The 15,533-nt window shown below is 30.1% G+C and overlaps 5 protein-coding genes across 8 annotated transcripts; 1 reads left to right on the top strand and 4 right to left on the bottom strand.

Moving 5' to 3' along the window:
* Positions 1 to 1,275: 1,275 nt before the first annotated feature.
* Positions 1,276 to 2,993, bottom strand: LOC144469817 (rho GDP-dissociation inhibitor 2-like). 2 transcript variants are annotated; one of them, XM_078180483.1, is made up of 4 exons: positions 2,854 to 2,993; positions 2,158 to 2,346; positions 1,842 to 2,066; positions 1,276 to 1,619 (listed from the first exon to the last, which is right to left on the bottom strand). In XM_078180483.1, exons 2-4 carry the CDS (start codon positions 2,339 to 2,341, stop codon positions 1,420 to 1,422), a joined length of 609 nt encoding a protein of 202 aa, XP_078036609.1. In that variant the 5' UTR covers positions 2,342 to 2,346; positions 2,854 to 2,993; the 3' UTR covers positions 1,276 to 1,419. The 2 variants fall into 2 exon arrangements, with proteins under 2 accessions (XP_078036609.1, XP_078036610.1); XM_078180484.1 differs by having other exon boundaries at positions 2,158 to 2,343; positions 2,854 to 2,972.
* Positions 2,994 to 3,192: 199 nt separating this feature from the next.
* Positions 3,193 to 6,589, bottom strand: LOC144469810 (dynein axonemal assembly factor 5-like). Of its 2 annotated transcripts, none has more exons than XM_078180473.1 (6): positions 5,854 to 6,589; positions 5,537 to 5,773; positions 5,279 to 5,474; positions 4,889 to 5,195; positions 3,886 to 4,810; positions 3,193 to 3,808 (listed from the first exon to the last, which is right to left on the bottom strand). In XM_078180473.1, the coding sequence occupies exons 1-6, from the start codon at positions 6,554 to 6,556 to the stop codon at positions 3,642 to 3,644; spliced, it is 2,535 nt and encodes an 844-aa protein (XP_078036599.1). In that variant the 5' UTR covers positions 6,557 to 6,589; the 3' UTR covers positions 3,193 to 3,641. The 2 variants fall into 2 exon arrangements, with proteins under 2 accessions (XP_078036599.1, XP_078036600.1); XM_078180474.1 differs by having other exon boundaries at positions 4,901 to 5,195.
* A 206-nt stretch (positions 6,590 to 6,795) lies between these two features.
* LOC144469815 (phosphoribosyl pyrophosphate synthase-associated protein 2) lies at positions 6,796 to 8,784 on the bottom strand. 2 transcript variants are annotated; one of them, XM_078180480.1, is made up of 7 exons: positions 8,547 to 8,784; positions 8,364 to 8,461; positions 7,889 to 8,297; positions 7,555 to 7,827; positions 7,346 to 7,492; positions 7,077 to 7,248; positions 6,796 to 6,989 (listed from the first exon to the last, which is right to left on the bottom strand). In XM_078180480.1, the coding sequence occupies exons 2-6, from the start codon at positions 8,438 to 8,440 to the stop codon at positions 7,090 to 7,092; spliced, it is 1,065 nt and encodes a 354-aa protein (XP_078036606.1). In that variant the 5' UTR covers positions 8,441 to 8,461; positions 8,547 to 8,784; the 3' UTR covers positions 6,796 to 6,989; positions 7,077 to 7,089. The 2 variants fall into 2 exon arrangements, with proteins under 2 accessions (XP_078036606.1, XP_078036605.1); XM_078180479.1 differs by having other exon boundaries at positions 6,796 to 7,248.
* A 72-nt stretch (positions 8,785 to 8,856) lies between these two features.
* On the top strand, positions 8,857 to 13,083 carry Exo70 (exocyst complex component 7). The gene is made up of 8 exons (XM_078180476.1): positions 8,857 to 8,994; positions 9,384 to 9,632; positions 9,836 to 10,072; positions 10,182 to 10,720; positions 10,786 to 11,337; positions 11,408 to 11,642; positions 11,722 to 11,991; positions 12,267 to 13,083. The coding sequence occupies exons 3-8, from the start codon at positions 9,841 to 9,843 to the stop codon at positions 12,536 to 12,538; spliced, it is 2,100 nt and encodes a 699-aa protein (XP_078036602.1). The 5' UTR covers positions 8,857 to 8,994; positions 9,384 to 9,632; positions 9,836 to 9,840; the 3' UTR covers positions 12,539 to 13,083.
* On the bottom strand, positions 12,684 to 15,428 carry Rac1 (ras-related protein Rac1). Its single transcript, XM_078180485.1, has 3 exons — positions 15,260 to 15,428; positions 14,411 to 14,798; positions 12,684 to 13,945 (listed from the first exon to the last, which is right to left on the bottom strand). Exons 1-3 carry the CDS (start codon positions 15,292 to 15,294, stop codon positions 13,790 to 13,792), a joined length of 579 nt encoding a protein of 192 aa, XP_078036611.1. The 5' UTR covers positions 15,295 to 15,428; the 3' UTR covers positions 12,684 to 13,789.
* Positions 15,429 to 15,533: the final 105 nt, after the last annotated feature.

Genomic DNA, 15,533 nt, shown 5'->3' with positions numbered 1-15,533 from the left:
AAAAATTTCAAGGTTCATCTTCAAGCAAATAACCTTCAAATTATAGGTTAATAAATGCACAATATCAAGGAATGACAGAAAATTCATTCGTAATTTTGAGTTAAGCAGTAGTAAATTGAATATATTTATGCCCTAAAAGCAAAATAACATTCAAAATCGTTTTTAGTAAATTAATTATTCTATAAAACTGCTTTGTCGATAATAGTCATAAGATGTAAAAGATGGTATTAAGTACTCAAATTTTAGTTGAAAAAGTATAAGTTTTCATACTTTATACAAAATAAAGCACATAATTTACTGAATAGGAGAAATTAGTAACACTTAAAAATAATATATTTTGAATACAATTTGCGTCTTTTTTGTTTTTTATATAAAAACGTAATTGTTGTTAGATTAAAATGCAATTTTAAATATGTGTAAAGATTCATACCAATTTACATTAGCAACATTTATTAATACAGATTAAAAAACATACAGGAAGTATCTAAAATTCGTTCAAAACTAAAATCTTTCATTTTATAAAATTTTATTGTAATCCGAAATTACAATTCTAATGACTGTGTTTCTTGATTCTAATTCATATTCCAAACTCCTTTTTACATTACAGTTTATGAAATGATCGCTTAAAATACACATATTAAATTTTAAGCAAAGCAATGATAATGCACCCAAAAAATTATACTTTTAAATACTTCAACTATAATAAACCATGTGTAAAGGAACATAAAAAATAATAGTAATAGATGTGATGTAAAGAATATTTTTAGTGCACATTCTAAATTCTCCTAATCTATAATGTATGTTTTCAATTCATGCAATTTAAGTATTTTTTCGACTTTGCATAATGTTAACAATTTCTCAATTTTAAAGAAAGTATACCTTTTTACGGTCTTAATAAAAAAATGACATATATATTTCTTTCTACTAATGAAAATTCGTTAAAATATTATCTAATTTCTGAAATGAAGTAATATATAAATATTATAATATTAAAAAACCTTATCTGAGGTTTTTTAAGCAAAACAAATTAAAATAGGATATAGTTAACTATACTGTAAGAGTAATCAAATACTGATCAACATTGTGCACGATTTAAACAATTACAAAATAGTGTCTATATGATTCGGTGGTATGAAGTAGATATCACACACATATATATATACATATATACATGCGTGTGCTTTTGCGCAGGCGCTTGTTTCTATGTGTTTATGCGCGCGCGCATTAAACTGTTTATGTCTCAGGTTTACGATTCAGGAAAAGTATCTAAATAAATATCAACATTACTCTTTCTCTTATTACTTAAAAAATACAGTTATGGCATCGCATTACGGTTGAATAGCTATCAAAATTAGAGTCCCTTTTGGCATTTTTATTTTAATTGCGATCATTATAGGGCTCCCAGTTATGAAAGGAAGCTTATTCTTTCCAGTCTTTCTTAATTTCAAACGACCACTCCCACTTTAGATGTTCATGCTTGTCATCATCAGTAAACAAGGAGCTTACACTATAGGCACCACGCGCCATTACTCCAGCTGGTGCATCCTCTGCTGGTGTTGTGTATGATTGCACTTCTGTTTTTGGCGGGTAAGAACCAACCATATGCATCATCTTATCCACTGAAATATAACAAAAACTGTTGATGATTTTGACAATCAATAATTAATTTTAATACGTAAGTATTGAACTTTAAAATTACCTGTGACACCTAGCAAGGAAAACATTAAACAAAAATCGAATATAGGTTTAATTGATAATTTTTTGTGAATGTGACTTATAATTTCACGTTAGTGACAAAGCATTTATCATATACTTATTGTTTAACCTTCCTCACAACTTACCAGGTACTCCAAGCCGATATGTCTTTTGAACATATTTTAAACCATGCACAATTTCACGCTGCACAATAAAGTCAATCCTTATTTTATAACTAACGCCTTCTTTTATTACAAATGTTTGTTTCTTCAGTTGAGATAGATCACCCGTTAAATCCAATTCCATATCTGGTCGGTCCGCAACACATAATGCTAATTTTTTTACTATTACCTTCCTTGGATCGTTAGGATCTATGAACAGTTCATTAAAGGATAAATAATATTAGTTTTTTTACACAATATTTTCTATTAGATAAACTTAGTTAGCTAGTAACTTGCATACCTACAACAATACCACCAGACTTTGCTTCTCCTAAAAGTGTTTCTTTATATTTACGTAAACTTTCATCTTCTTTATCTGTTTCTAAAATCTGTTCAATTGTTTTCTCTGGTGGAGGCTTGTAATTAGATTCTACTTCCAATTCCTCTTCCACAGCCTCTATGTGATCTGCATTCGACTGTGACATCTCTACTACAATAATATTATTATTGAATTATTATCTTATAATATAGGCACTATTTATACTTATATTCAAGTGTACATACATATTTTTAATAGTATGTAATAAAAATAGATAATACAAATATTATATTATGAATCTTGATTTAATAATGATTTTATAAGTTTTAATACATGTTATATACACCTGCACATATATACACACCCATACGCGGATCAACTTGTACACATTGTCATACACTGTGTTTCTTATGGACCAATATTTTTAGATAAATCAAATCATTAGAAGTAATAATAATGCGTATTTTTTAAAATTCTTATAACCTACTATAATATAAAAGAATTATAAAAAATATCGAATAATGAAACAATTGGAAAAAGAAAGGGCCAACAATTTGGAAGCAGGAAAATGACAGGCAGATAAAAAATGTCTGGATGAAAGTGCAAAACTGTTAACAAATAATCCATAGAAAATAGATCAATTTAGGAGGAAGTTAAATGTTTGAATAGTAAACTTACCTTAATTATAAAATAGGATGACAAAGATTAAAGAACGAAAACTTATGCAAAATTATTAGCAATCTCTTAATCCTGTTTGCCACCCCTCTGTGATTCGCTTCTCAAAGCGGAAGACATGGACAATATGGCGGCATGAAAAGGGCGGGTACTTCCTGTTCTGATAGTCATTCAAGGTTAATTTCTTATTTTGGTTGTTTCTTTAATTATTTTGTAGTACGCAGGTGTATTTTGTTTCGTATTTGACATTATGATAACTACTAATTTAATTAAATTCATTTTCATTCATTTCTTTTTTGGTCAACGTGTAAAATTTAGACTGTATTGAATTATGTACTTATTGAAAACACGATGTATTTCCCGCCTTTTATTACAATTGTATCATATCTGTATCCATATTATATACGTGCATCGGCGTAACTATGTACATCTAGAAATTTATATGTATGTAAACAATCTCATATTTTGTTTTTTACGAATTAACTTTTTAAATATATCCACAAATAATTATTATATACATATTCATTCAAAATTATATCCCTCCATTACTACTACCATAAGTTATGTATGACGTCATTTGTTAGCTGTAATTTATACGATTACTTGCAATTACATTTTCTGCTTACAATACTATTAAAATATTCGAAAAACTATGCGATTATCTACATTCGCTATAATTATTTATTTAACATTAATTATAATTGCAGGTAGATGTATTGCATTTAAAAATAAAATTGTACACTTATTCAACCATAAATACAAGGGAATTTTTCTTTATATTAATATATATATCACGCGTTATTGGACATGTTATCTGGACTCATATTATTTTCTAAAATATATTGACAATGTTCTACAAGGGTTTCTATGCCCTTTTGATTTCTAAAATTTGTTTTGCAGTTTTGAAGTTTTTGATACAGTAGTTCTGGATGCACCTTTGCCAATTCTTTTAAACTATCTGAAAAAGAATATAATTATAATGTATTCATATTAGTAATAACTTCTTTATAATAATAATACAATATGTATAATTACCTAGCATATAATTTTGAAATTCACTTTCTGGTTCATCTAAATATATTATAGTTGTAGTATATAAAGTATCTACATGAGCTTTATTAAAAAGTAAATTATAATCCTTAGGTATAAAACTCCAAAGTTTTACTAGAACTTCCATAGATGCCAATCTAATATTGTCACATCCATCATCTAGTCTTTTTAAAAGTACAGGATACATTTTGTGTATAAATTCTTCAGTGATGTTACAAGATCTTTTTCTGATGCACACTATTAGATATAGAGCCTTTAAAGAATAAAGTCTACTTTTTTTAGAATTATCATCTGCTAGACTAATGAGAGTAGGAATTATTTTATCCAATGCTAAAGGAATATTGTTCTCTGATGAACATTGATTTTTCTCCAGTAGACAGTCTGCTTTATATTTTTCTAAGAATGCACACAGACAGCATACAGCTGCAGTACGTATAGCTTCAGCAGTTTTTCCTGCACTCCAAATTAAAGCAGGAAATATACAATCTTCCAAAAATTGATAGCAGAAATTTATATCTATAATTTCATGAAAAGGTCCTTGATTAAAGTACTCTGATAACAAAATGAAATGTTTTAATCGTAGTTCAGGATCAGCATCATTTGCCATAGTTTGTTTTAAAATTGGCAGCATAATGTTTATGTTAAAATTAAGAACTGTTTTAATATAAATTAAGCATGCACAAAAAATTTGAGACTCAGGATTGTAGATGGACCATGATTTACTGTTGGAAAATAATGAATTGAACCCTTCAATATATTCATAATACAGATTTTCCACATTGTCCAATTCATTGATGTGTGCAATATTATTTAAAAATTCTTTTGTTCTTATCTTAATTGTATGTTCTTTTGCCATTGATAGAACAGTGAATGTTACTATGAATAAATCCTTTGATATAATTTTACAATCCTATAAATGTTTAGCTATATTAAGATTTATAAATGATAAAGAATTTTGAGTATGTAAAAATTAATAGAAGAAACAAACCTCCTTGCATACCGAAATTAAAGAATCACAACAGGACAAAACTTGTTGTTGATATGCTGCCTTTTTACTTTGACAAATATGCGATTGCTGCAAGAATTTCCCGATTTTTTCCAATGATGGAAGAAGTGTGCATCGTTCACTACATCTTAGAATTGCAGAAAATATTTTTAAGTGACCAACTGATGGAGATTCTTCAAGTGTGGGAATTATTAAGCGACAGTAGATTTCAGGATGTACAAAATATCCTAAATATTCTGCTGCTTTCTCTATGTTCTCCACAACTCTTATATCGTCATCATTACAGGCTCTGTTCAACAATTTATATGTTAGAAATAAATGTAATTAAATATTACATTTGTAAATAATTGATTAAAAAAATTAAATATTTACCGATACATAGATGGTAAAAGTTTTTCAACGTGTTGTGTTACATCTTCTTCTATATTTAAAATAAATACACAAAGTAATTGTGCAGATCTCACTCTTATGTCTGCCATCCAATCTCCTAACTCTAAGTTAATTCCATTAATCAATTTACTGAAAGTTTGCTGTGCTATTGTTCGACAGCCTAAATTTGGCCTGGCAACTGTAAAAAGTTTGAAGTGATACAAATAAATTATAGGAAACATAAAATAGTCACATACTCACTATTAGGATAGTGATCAGGAGCTTTGGTAAGAAAATCCATTTTATCTTTGAGCTTTTCGTCATTCTCATTTTCTGATATATATAATTCCCCTACAGCATTCCAAAGAATCTCTGCCTTTTTTCTTAGTTCTGGTAATTCATCATGAAGGCCTGATAAAAGCAGTGGAAGAATTTTATGCCACCAACTGTACCGATCTTTTAAATTTAAGAGCCAGTGACCTGCTACTTCTATTACAGCTATAAAGAATTATAATTATACTTGTTATATATTAAATACAAATGAAATTGTAATGAAAATAAATTAAATATCAAAATACCAGTTCTAATAAGCCCATTTTGATCGAATAATCTTTCAGCTAAAGGAGTAGCCACCTGTTCAATACATTTACTATTTCCATACTGAATCAAATCTCCAACAGATTTAATCGAAGCAATTCTAACTCTATAATGTTGGTGTGAAAAGTTACCCAAAATTGGCTTTACAAATTTTTCAGAATGAGCATAAAAATGTCTTGACAAATTTTTAGCAAATTCAGATACACAAGCACAACTTTCTCTTTTAACTAATGGATAATTATCTGATATAGTACGTATTAATATTTTAATCAAATCATCGATATATGATGTCAACAAGTATTTATATTTCAAAATTAAAAGCTTCAATAATGTAACAGATTTCAGTCTAACTTCTTCTGAATTTTCTATTAGCTCCTGTGAACCCAGTCGTCTTGATAAAATTGGAAGTAAATACAAAATGTAATTATCATGTGGTATTAAATTAGCTATAAATAATTGAAAAATTTCTAGAACATTGTCACGACAAATTTCAGCAGGATCAGTTAAAATTTTATGTAACGATTTGTTGACAGCATTCCACAGGTCAATAATTTCACTTTCAGGTGGCGATGATTCTAAAATTTGTAGAATTTCTTTCAAGCCAAGTACACGACGCTTCTTTTCTTCCGATTGCAACATAACGCAAAGTTTTACAAATTTATGATTCATAGTCTCTACAGACATTCTGAAAAAGCGAGATAAGTTTATATTCACAAAAATGGAACAATATTGAGACTGCTGTTATCCAGTTGTGTATTTCCATAGCAACATTTTCATTGATTTAACTGTCCTAACTCGAATATTTATTCGATTTTAGATTACAGGAAGTAAAACAACTATTCCATTTTTTATAATCTTATATTATTATTTTACAATGTAAAATAATATATCTATGTTTTTGGAATTCTAAAACATACTCATCTTTTTTTTTATATAAAATATAACTTTCATAGTATTGTAGCATTGAATTAACATCGAACATCAAACTTTTTAATAGGACTTACATTAGGCTTATGAATATGGAAATATATGTATATAATAAATCTAAACATATGAAGATATTCAAATAATTTGATCACTGACATAATTTTACATAGACTAGCATGTTCATTAATATCTGCAAAATAATAAACAAAATTTAATAGATATGTTTTGAGTATGGCCCCCAGATATGGAAACTTGTAGTATATTTAAAATCTATTACTTCATCATATTTTTTAATCTTCCAAAGTGACATTTTTAAATAAATACGACATTGATTCCTTGTTGTGAATACGTCTAATAGCCTCAGCCAGTAGAATACTGATATCAACAGTCTTTATTTTTGGGCACTGCATTTTTTGGACATCATGAGGAACTGTGTTTGTTACAACAACCTATAAGAAAGAAATATAAATTAAATGTAATGTTTATACAATTTTCAATAACTTATAGTTTAGATTTAGTATTATTATTAATTTTTAGTGTTATTACCTCATCAATTGGAGACTCCTCTATTAATCTTGGAGCATCAGAGCTCAAAAGTCCATGTGTAGCTAGTACATAAATTTTATATGCACCTCTTTCTTTGAGGACTTCTGCTGCAGCTACATAGGATTGAACATCATCTATCATGTCATCCTGCAATAAAACTTAATTTATATATTTTTTTTTTCATAAAATTCATTTTTAGATTTACTTACCACCATGATAGCTATGCGTCCGCCCACATCTCCTACAACATTAATTGGTGGTTTTTCTTTAGCAGGATGCATTGGAACACCAACACCAACTTCCATTGTTCGCGATGCCAAAGCTGGTGGGGAATAGCGTCCATCATTCATATCTGATTCTGCTTCTCGCTGTTCTCCATGAATTACTGCTATACCCAAACGTAATCTTTCTGCATAACTGGTTGCTTTCTTAGCACTACCAGGATTTCTGGCTACTATTACGGAATTATGATAGTCTGGAATCTAATTGAATAACTTTATAAATAGGAGATGAAACTATATTGCAGTTATACTATTTACATACAGATTCTTGAATATATTGAAGTAAAAAAGGGCTTGCACGTAAATTGTCCACTGGAACATCAAAAAATCCTTGTATTTCCTTCTGATGCAGATCCATTGTAATTATATGGGTCAATCCACTCTTGCAGAGCATTTTTGCTAATAATTTTGACACTATACAACCACGTTTACGCATTTTGCATTGCTTAGAATAAGGTAAATATGGAATAACTCCAACAATATTCTTTGCTGAAGAAGTTTTGCATGCATATGCCATAATCAAAAGTTCCATTATATTGTTATTTACATCCTTGGTGCCAGTTTGAATAATGTAAAGGTCTTTACTACGTACAGAATCACCAATTTCAACCATAGTTTCACGATTTGATTTATGATATACAGAACATCCTCCATGCTTAACACCCAATCGACTTTAAAATAAAAAGAACACATGTAATATAGTAACATAATGCAGATGTACATACATGGGAACTTACTTGGCAATAAGATTTGCAAGCTCTGGATGAGAATTACCAGCAATAAGGACAATATCAGAAGATACAGGTTTATCCATATTGTGATTACTTCTTAAAAACTAGAATATCAAATAATGTATACTATATCAAATAATAATACTAACTATTGATATTATAAAATAATAGAATATTCTGTACAAGTACCTTGTAATTTACAAAATTATAATAACGGATCAAATATTCATACTACAGTGGCTGTTAAAATGATTTGATAATTTAAAAAATGATATAATATAATAATATCTACTGTTCTACTTCTATAAAATATATATTATTAACTCTTTGATTTAAACACACAAAGTAAAGAATCGAATTCAATCCAATTTTTTCGAGTTTTATTCACGTTGGCCTTGGACACGATTGTGTTCTGAACAGCTGCTTTACTCAGAAGTACCAACTCTTTCTTGCGAAGAAGGAACGCATGTACATTCAAGTTCACGCTCTTGAATAGTTTACATATACGCGTCACATCATTTCTTCCACAATCCCTTATATTAGAAGTTTTAGTTATTAACAAATTATTGGAACAGCAGGATCCAATTCTTCAACACTTCGTTAGTTGCGTACATTATATGCCTGCATACATAACATCGTATGTATACCTTAATTTAATTTTTCTATTCATTAGATTATTGTATTTATGTACACACATATATACTTGAAGTATACATACAATAAGAATTTTGGACAGAAATAAGCTTTCAAAATTCTGTTCTCTTGTCATAGTTAATAATACAATTAAAGATTGTGTAAATTTGTTGTACATGTTATATATATTAGCTGTTTACTTGATAATGCAAAATACATACCTATGTAACAATAATTCATGTGTATGTATTTATTAATATTAGTTTGCTATCTATATATATTACATATTTATACGTTTATACATATTGAGAAAAAAGAAATTAAGAAATTGAATTACCGCGTCTAATCTACCATATTGAATTTTAGTCTGAAGAAGATTTGTATTTATTATAGATGGCAGCCAGAACACAGTCCAAAAAGTCGACGCTAGAGTTGTCCTCCTTTGAGTGGTCATCATGACACTAAGCTACACGTAACCTTAAAAGTTTGTGTTATAAAATTACGTAAAAATTGGAAGTGTCAAATTTATGATCTCTCATGAATGAATAACATTACCTAACATAATGTCTAAATGTTTGTAAAGTTAAATGAATTTGCGTTGCTTATAATTATATATTTAGAAATCTCCAAGATTATTGCCACGTAAGTTATAATTTTCTACAAAATATATGTATGTGATCTTTTGCATGTGTGTGAGTGTTTATACCTGTAGTATTATTTTTTTAGATCTGCATATATATTATATCTGTCAGAACAAATAACTGCAGAATAAATACAGTATTTATTATGTTTACATTTACTTCTGCATTTCATACTTTTAATATCTGACATTTAATTTTTTGTAGATAAAATGATGCATATTACAAAAGCAGACACATCTGAACGAAGATTTGAGATACAATGCAAATTAGAAACAGAAATTGCCTCTTTAGAAGCTTTAAAAGAGGCAGAAGAACGAAGTAGGAAATTAACAAACAGTGTTGTTGGTATATTGTCCTCTTTAGAACAACGTCTTGCAACATTACGGCGTACTATACTCCCTGTTTACAATGAAACAGGGAATCTTCAAGCACAACAGCAGAGTATGTATTCTATATATTATATAAAGATTTTTTATTACATCTTTTTTAAAATGTGAATGGCTTAAAATTTATTAATTTGAATTGTATATTTACTTATTATTCTTTTCAGACATAGAAAGAACTTTAAATGCTTTAGATCATGCAATTGGATATTATGGAGTTTGTCAGGAAGTGGAAGGAGCAGTGCAAGCAGGTCCAGGAGGATCTGGAGGGTTAGACAGTTTTTTGGAAGCAATGAATCGCCTGTTTAATGCACAACGTTATTTCCAAAAAAATAATCCAAGTTCAGTAGAATTAGAAAATGTAACTAGCTTATTTGTCATTGGATTAGATGCTTTATACGCAGAATTCCACGATATTTTAACAAGGCAAAGTAAACCAATATTACCAATTGTACTTTTGGATTTAATTGGTTCTGATGAAGACACTAGTGGTGAAGATGCACCACAATCTCTTTGCCAATTGCCAGAAAGCATATTAGGGGATTTACTTAAAATAGCTGGTTGGCTTGAGGAAAGAGGACATCGTAAACATGTAAAAATTTATGCATCTGTGCGTTCTGCAATAGTTTTAAGATCTTTGCAATTGTTAAAGGAACATCAAAGGAGTGCTAGTGGTGGTAGTACACATGCTGGAAGTCCCTTGCCAGTAAGTATTTTATAATAATGCGCACTTAATTTGCTAAGGTTTAATGATCGTTATATATTTAACAGAAAGCTAAATTTGGCAACAGACACTCTATAAGTGGTCAAGAGGCTAGTGGAAGAAGAGCTTCTAAAAGATTACAACATGCTATTGAAAAAAAAGCTAGTCGAATGTTATTGAAAGCTTCTCAAACTACTGGTTTAGGATTATCTTTGACTACATCTAGAAAACCACCACCACAATTGTCTGGACACTGTGTAGAAGACACAGCACCAGATGAACAAGAAATGGAAAATTATCTATTGCTAACAGTTGGACTTCACAAACTCATGCAGGCTGAACGATCACTAGTTGCCAAGATTTTGCCAATTACTTTGCAGGCTCAAGTTCTAGAAGCTACTGTGCGTGAAGCCATGGATTTAGTAGCTCATGATGGAGAGAGTATAGCAACTCGTGCTAAAAGATGTATTGTGCGACGTGATTTTTCTGCAGTACTGGTAATTTTCCCTATTTTAAAACATCTTGGAGAACTAAAACCGGATTTGGAACGGACTGTTGAGGGTTGCGACTACGCACTCCGGTCCAAATTTACTTCTGTGCTTAATACTCTAAATGTGACTGTAAGTTATAGCAAACTGAAATTTATTGAAGCAGTTTTTATTAAAATGTTATAGTGTGTCATTTTTATAGGGAGCAAAAGCGCTAGAAGATTTTGCAGAAAGTGTTCGAAATGAATCTAATTCAGTTTTACCTAAAGATGGAACTGTAGCAGAAAGTACAAGCAATGTGCTAGTATTTTTAGAGCAGCTAGCGGAATATGCAGATACTGCTGGAGTTGTTTTAAGACGCAGTACTGACATGGAAGGCACAATTTCTGTAAAACAATCTGAAAATATGTACAGAATCGTTTTAGGAACATATATTAGTTAGTATTATTTAATTTCTTTTTAAGAATTCGTAAACAATATTATTAAATATTTTAACATAATTCTTTTATATTTTAGAGAAAGTATTAGCACAGTTAAATTTAGCGCTTGTAAGTAAAAGCGATACTTGTTACTCAGACGTTGCGCTACGAGCCCTGTTTCGTTTGAATAATCATAATCATGTTGTAAATGCTTTACGTCGTAGTTCTTTAATGGAACTACTCTTATTAGCAGAACCTAGCGCTGAACAGTCGTATAACGATCTTTTATTACGAGATAAAGGCAATTATGTGTCAACTACATTTTCAAAAGCACGTACCTACCTTGAACAGCCCATTGACGAACCAGGTTTGTTTCTCTAAATATTATCATATTTTAAAATTGGAAATAAAAGGCTACTTTTTATCGTTCGTTTATTTTTATATATAAAATTGTATGTCTATGACAAATTATTTAAAATTTTTTAAATGTCGTACTGGTAATGTTGAAAATATATAAATTTCGTAAAACATACAAATCGTATAACGTAATTATGGTAATTAATATAATACGCGTGAATTGTATAATGTTTAAGGCGAAGTTGGTAAAAACACAAATTCATAACGGTATCATCATATTCACAGAACCAGGAGCAAAAACGTTGAAAGAAAAATTCTTAGGATTCACCAGGGAATTAGAAGAAGTCGCGAAGTGTCAACGCTCATATTCTGTACCTGATGCTCGATTACGCGAGGAATTACGGAAAGAACTTCAGCAAGCCATAGTCCCTCCTTACACGATTTTCCATAACAAATATCGTGGAATTTCGTTTTCAAAGAATCCAAATAAATATATAAAATATACTCCTGAACAGATTTCTGCAATGATTTATACATTCTTTGACACGACAGCGTAATGAACAACTAGAAAATTTTAATAAACACCCATTTAATAAAGCATATTTAGTTACATTATTTATGATATTTTTTATGGACTGAATCCCCGTTCCCCGGATAAATTGCACAGGTCAGTGGATCTGCGACGATTGAAATAGATCTCGGTCCAGCCCCACTTTATATATATTTATAATATATATATAAAAAACAAGTAACGTTCGATTTAGATTCAGCAGCTTATACATGTAAAATGATAGTAATAGGAATACAGTTTGAACTTTTACCATTTATGTACAATTACTTGCTATAGAATAATTCCTTCTTCCGTCTTTCTCTCTTGGCTTTTACGTGCACTCGTTCAAACATACACTCACGCACACGAAATTTCCCCACCTCCGATATTAAATTTTTGTAATTTGTTTCTTTTGCCATGTTGTGCGTATCAATTACAGCAACATGAAAACACAGTGAAGAGGCAGAGAACTAAAATCGCACTTGTATTGCTCACCTCTAAAACTTAGATGACTATCTATCTTTTACCATGGTATGTATATAGTAATATCAACCAATTTAGTTAAAGGTAGAAGTCATTTTATGTGATTTGCAACTGTATATTTACCACGAAAGATACAGATTTTTGTATAGCTAATTGACTCCATATGGAATTATTAGCTGGAAAAGCCCAACTTATCAGAAAAAAATGCTTGTTATGGAAAAATAACATAAAATATAAACAAATTATTGTTTACATAAGTGCAATATTTTAATACGTTGAATGTTAATATTTATGTTATATTAATTTCTTCCTATACTAAAGCGTTTAAAAATGGATAAACATTTTTTATCTAAAATATACAATGCAAAATTGCATAAAATGGTTTACCTCTTCGATTAAATTGATTAGTATTCAGTGTGCACACAAACGCACATACATAGTAATGTTTGTTTCCTTATGTTTCATATGTAATAACTAATATTAATAACACACTCTAATATACTGTACATTATCAGTTCAGTTTTCATTTGGCTTCCTTTCTCTGTTCAGAACATTTAGCTATGTCCAAAACACTTAAATTGCGTATATTTTTCTCTTTTACCTTTTTTATACGCATTATACAAATTTATTTGTGCGCTTTTATGGCAGATGCTTGTAGAGGGATGGACCATACAGCATTTTCCTTTATCAGAGTTAGATGTTCTGCTGCAATCAAGTCCGATCGGAGGAGAAGTAATACAATTATACGCGCTCCGCCGTCGTCGGACATTTAATATTATAGGAGGAAACATCTGCGTTTTGGTTTCATTTGCAGAACTGGGCACAATACGGCACGGATTGCTTCATCAAATACTGTTTTCAATCCTTTTTGAGTCAGAGCTGAACACTCCAAATACTTCACTGCTCCAATCTCTTTTGCCATTGTTAAACCCTAATAATAATTTTAAATGAAATTATTACTTACAATTTATCTAATTACAATATATTTAAAAGTGTTCAATCTATGAATCTAATACAAGGACTTATAATAGTATAAGTATATTATAATATAACTACATTATACTTCAATATGAGTAAATGGAGTATAATGTATAATTATATTATATTCCAATTATTTATATCTGCATTACCACTACAGAAGTAGAAGGTCACTGTTAATTACTAGTATTACTACCAGCATTCTCAATTCATTACTCTATTGTTTATATTTTTAATCATGAGCCTTTAAATATTTTAATAAATTTGACTTTAATTTTGTTTTTCAATTGTATTGGTACAGCAGATATTAATATTGCAAAGATTCATTTATAGATGAATCAATAACCAGTGATTTTATGAAAGAAATCCCTGATTAGATTTGTAATTAATAATAAATGATTAATAAAATAATACATGCCTGAGGATATGTAATCGGTGCCAATTTCTTGTCTTTTAATCGTTCGATTGTTTCCTTGTCCTCACGCAAATCTAATTTAGTCCCTACTAATATAATCGGAGTAGCTGGACAATGATGACGCACCTCTGGGTACCATTTAGCACGTACATTTTCAAAACTGGCTGGGTTGACCAAAGAAAAACAAATCAAAAAGACATCTGTCTGAGGGTACGACAATGGTCTTAGTCTGTCATAATCTTCTTGGCCTGCTGTGTCCCATAAACCAAGATTGATTGGCTTGCCATCCACCATAACATTTGCAGAATAATTGTCAAACACAGTTGGGATATACTCCCCAGGAAAGGCATTGGTAGTATAGCTTATGAGAAGGCATGTTTTACCTACGGCTCTGTAGAAATCAACCAATTATAGAAAATTAAACTGACCATATAAATTCATAATAACAATCTTTGTCAGAGGAAGGTTAATTACAGGTTAAACGGGAATAAAAAATTGTTCACTTATTGAGCAATGTTGATAATATAGTGGAAATTACAAGTGAACCTGAACATGGAAGAAAGAGTGGAAGGGGAGAAAACAGATAACGAAAATGGAAGAAAAAGATCGAGAAAATTAATTATACACGACTAAATGACTTGAAAATAAAGCATAAATTTTCCTTTTTTATATTGAAAAGTTAGCAAAGATATTGATAAAAATACATTCAAAAGAATAACGGGTGTGGTGCCTGCTTTGAAATAGTTCTCGATCAGGAAAAACCAGTCGTCAAATCTGTAGATCGTAGTATGGATCGAAAATTGGGAAAAATAAACAATTGACAAACATTATAATAAATTTGAAAATACTCACCCGTCGCCTACGACAACGCACTTAATGGCCTGCATCCTGAAGGTTGGGAACCGTTCACAAGTAGAAATATCCACGTAAATTCGCAGGAAGGGGGCTAGTTCGATTCGACAGAGCACGAAAGATTAAGAGAGACAGAGAAGGACTTGAAGTGTCGTGAAATAGAGAGAGTGAGAGAAGGCAAGGGAGAGTGAACGGGAAAGAGAGAACACACAGAGGATGAGTATAAGAGAGACAGATAAATGGTGTCAAACGTAAGGTAGAAGATCATAGAACG

Source organism: Augochlora pura, chromosome 5 (assembly GCF_028453695.1).
Source record: "Augochlora pura isolate Apur16 chromosome 5, APUR_v2.2.1, whole genome shotgun sequence".
Classification (NCBI taxonomy): Eukaryota; Metazoa; Arthropoda; class Insecta; order Hymenoptera; family Halictidae; genus Augochlora; species Augochlora pura.
This window is presented reverse-complemented; position numbering and strand designations above follow the sequence as displayed.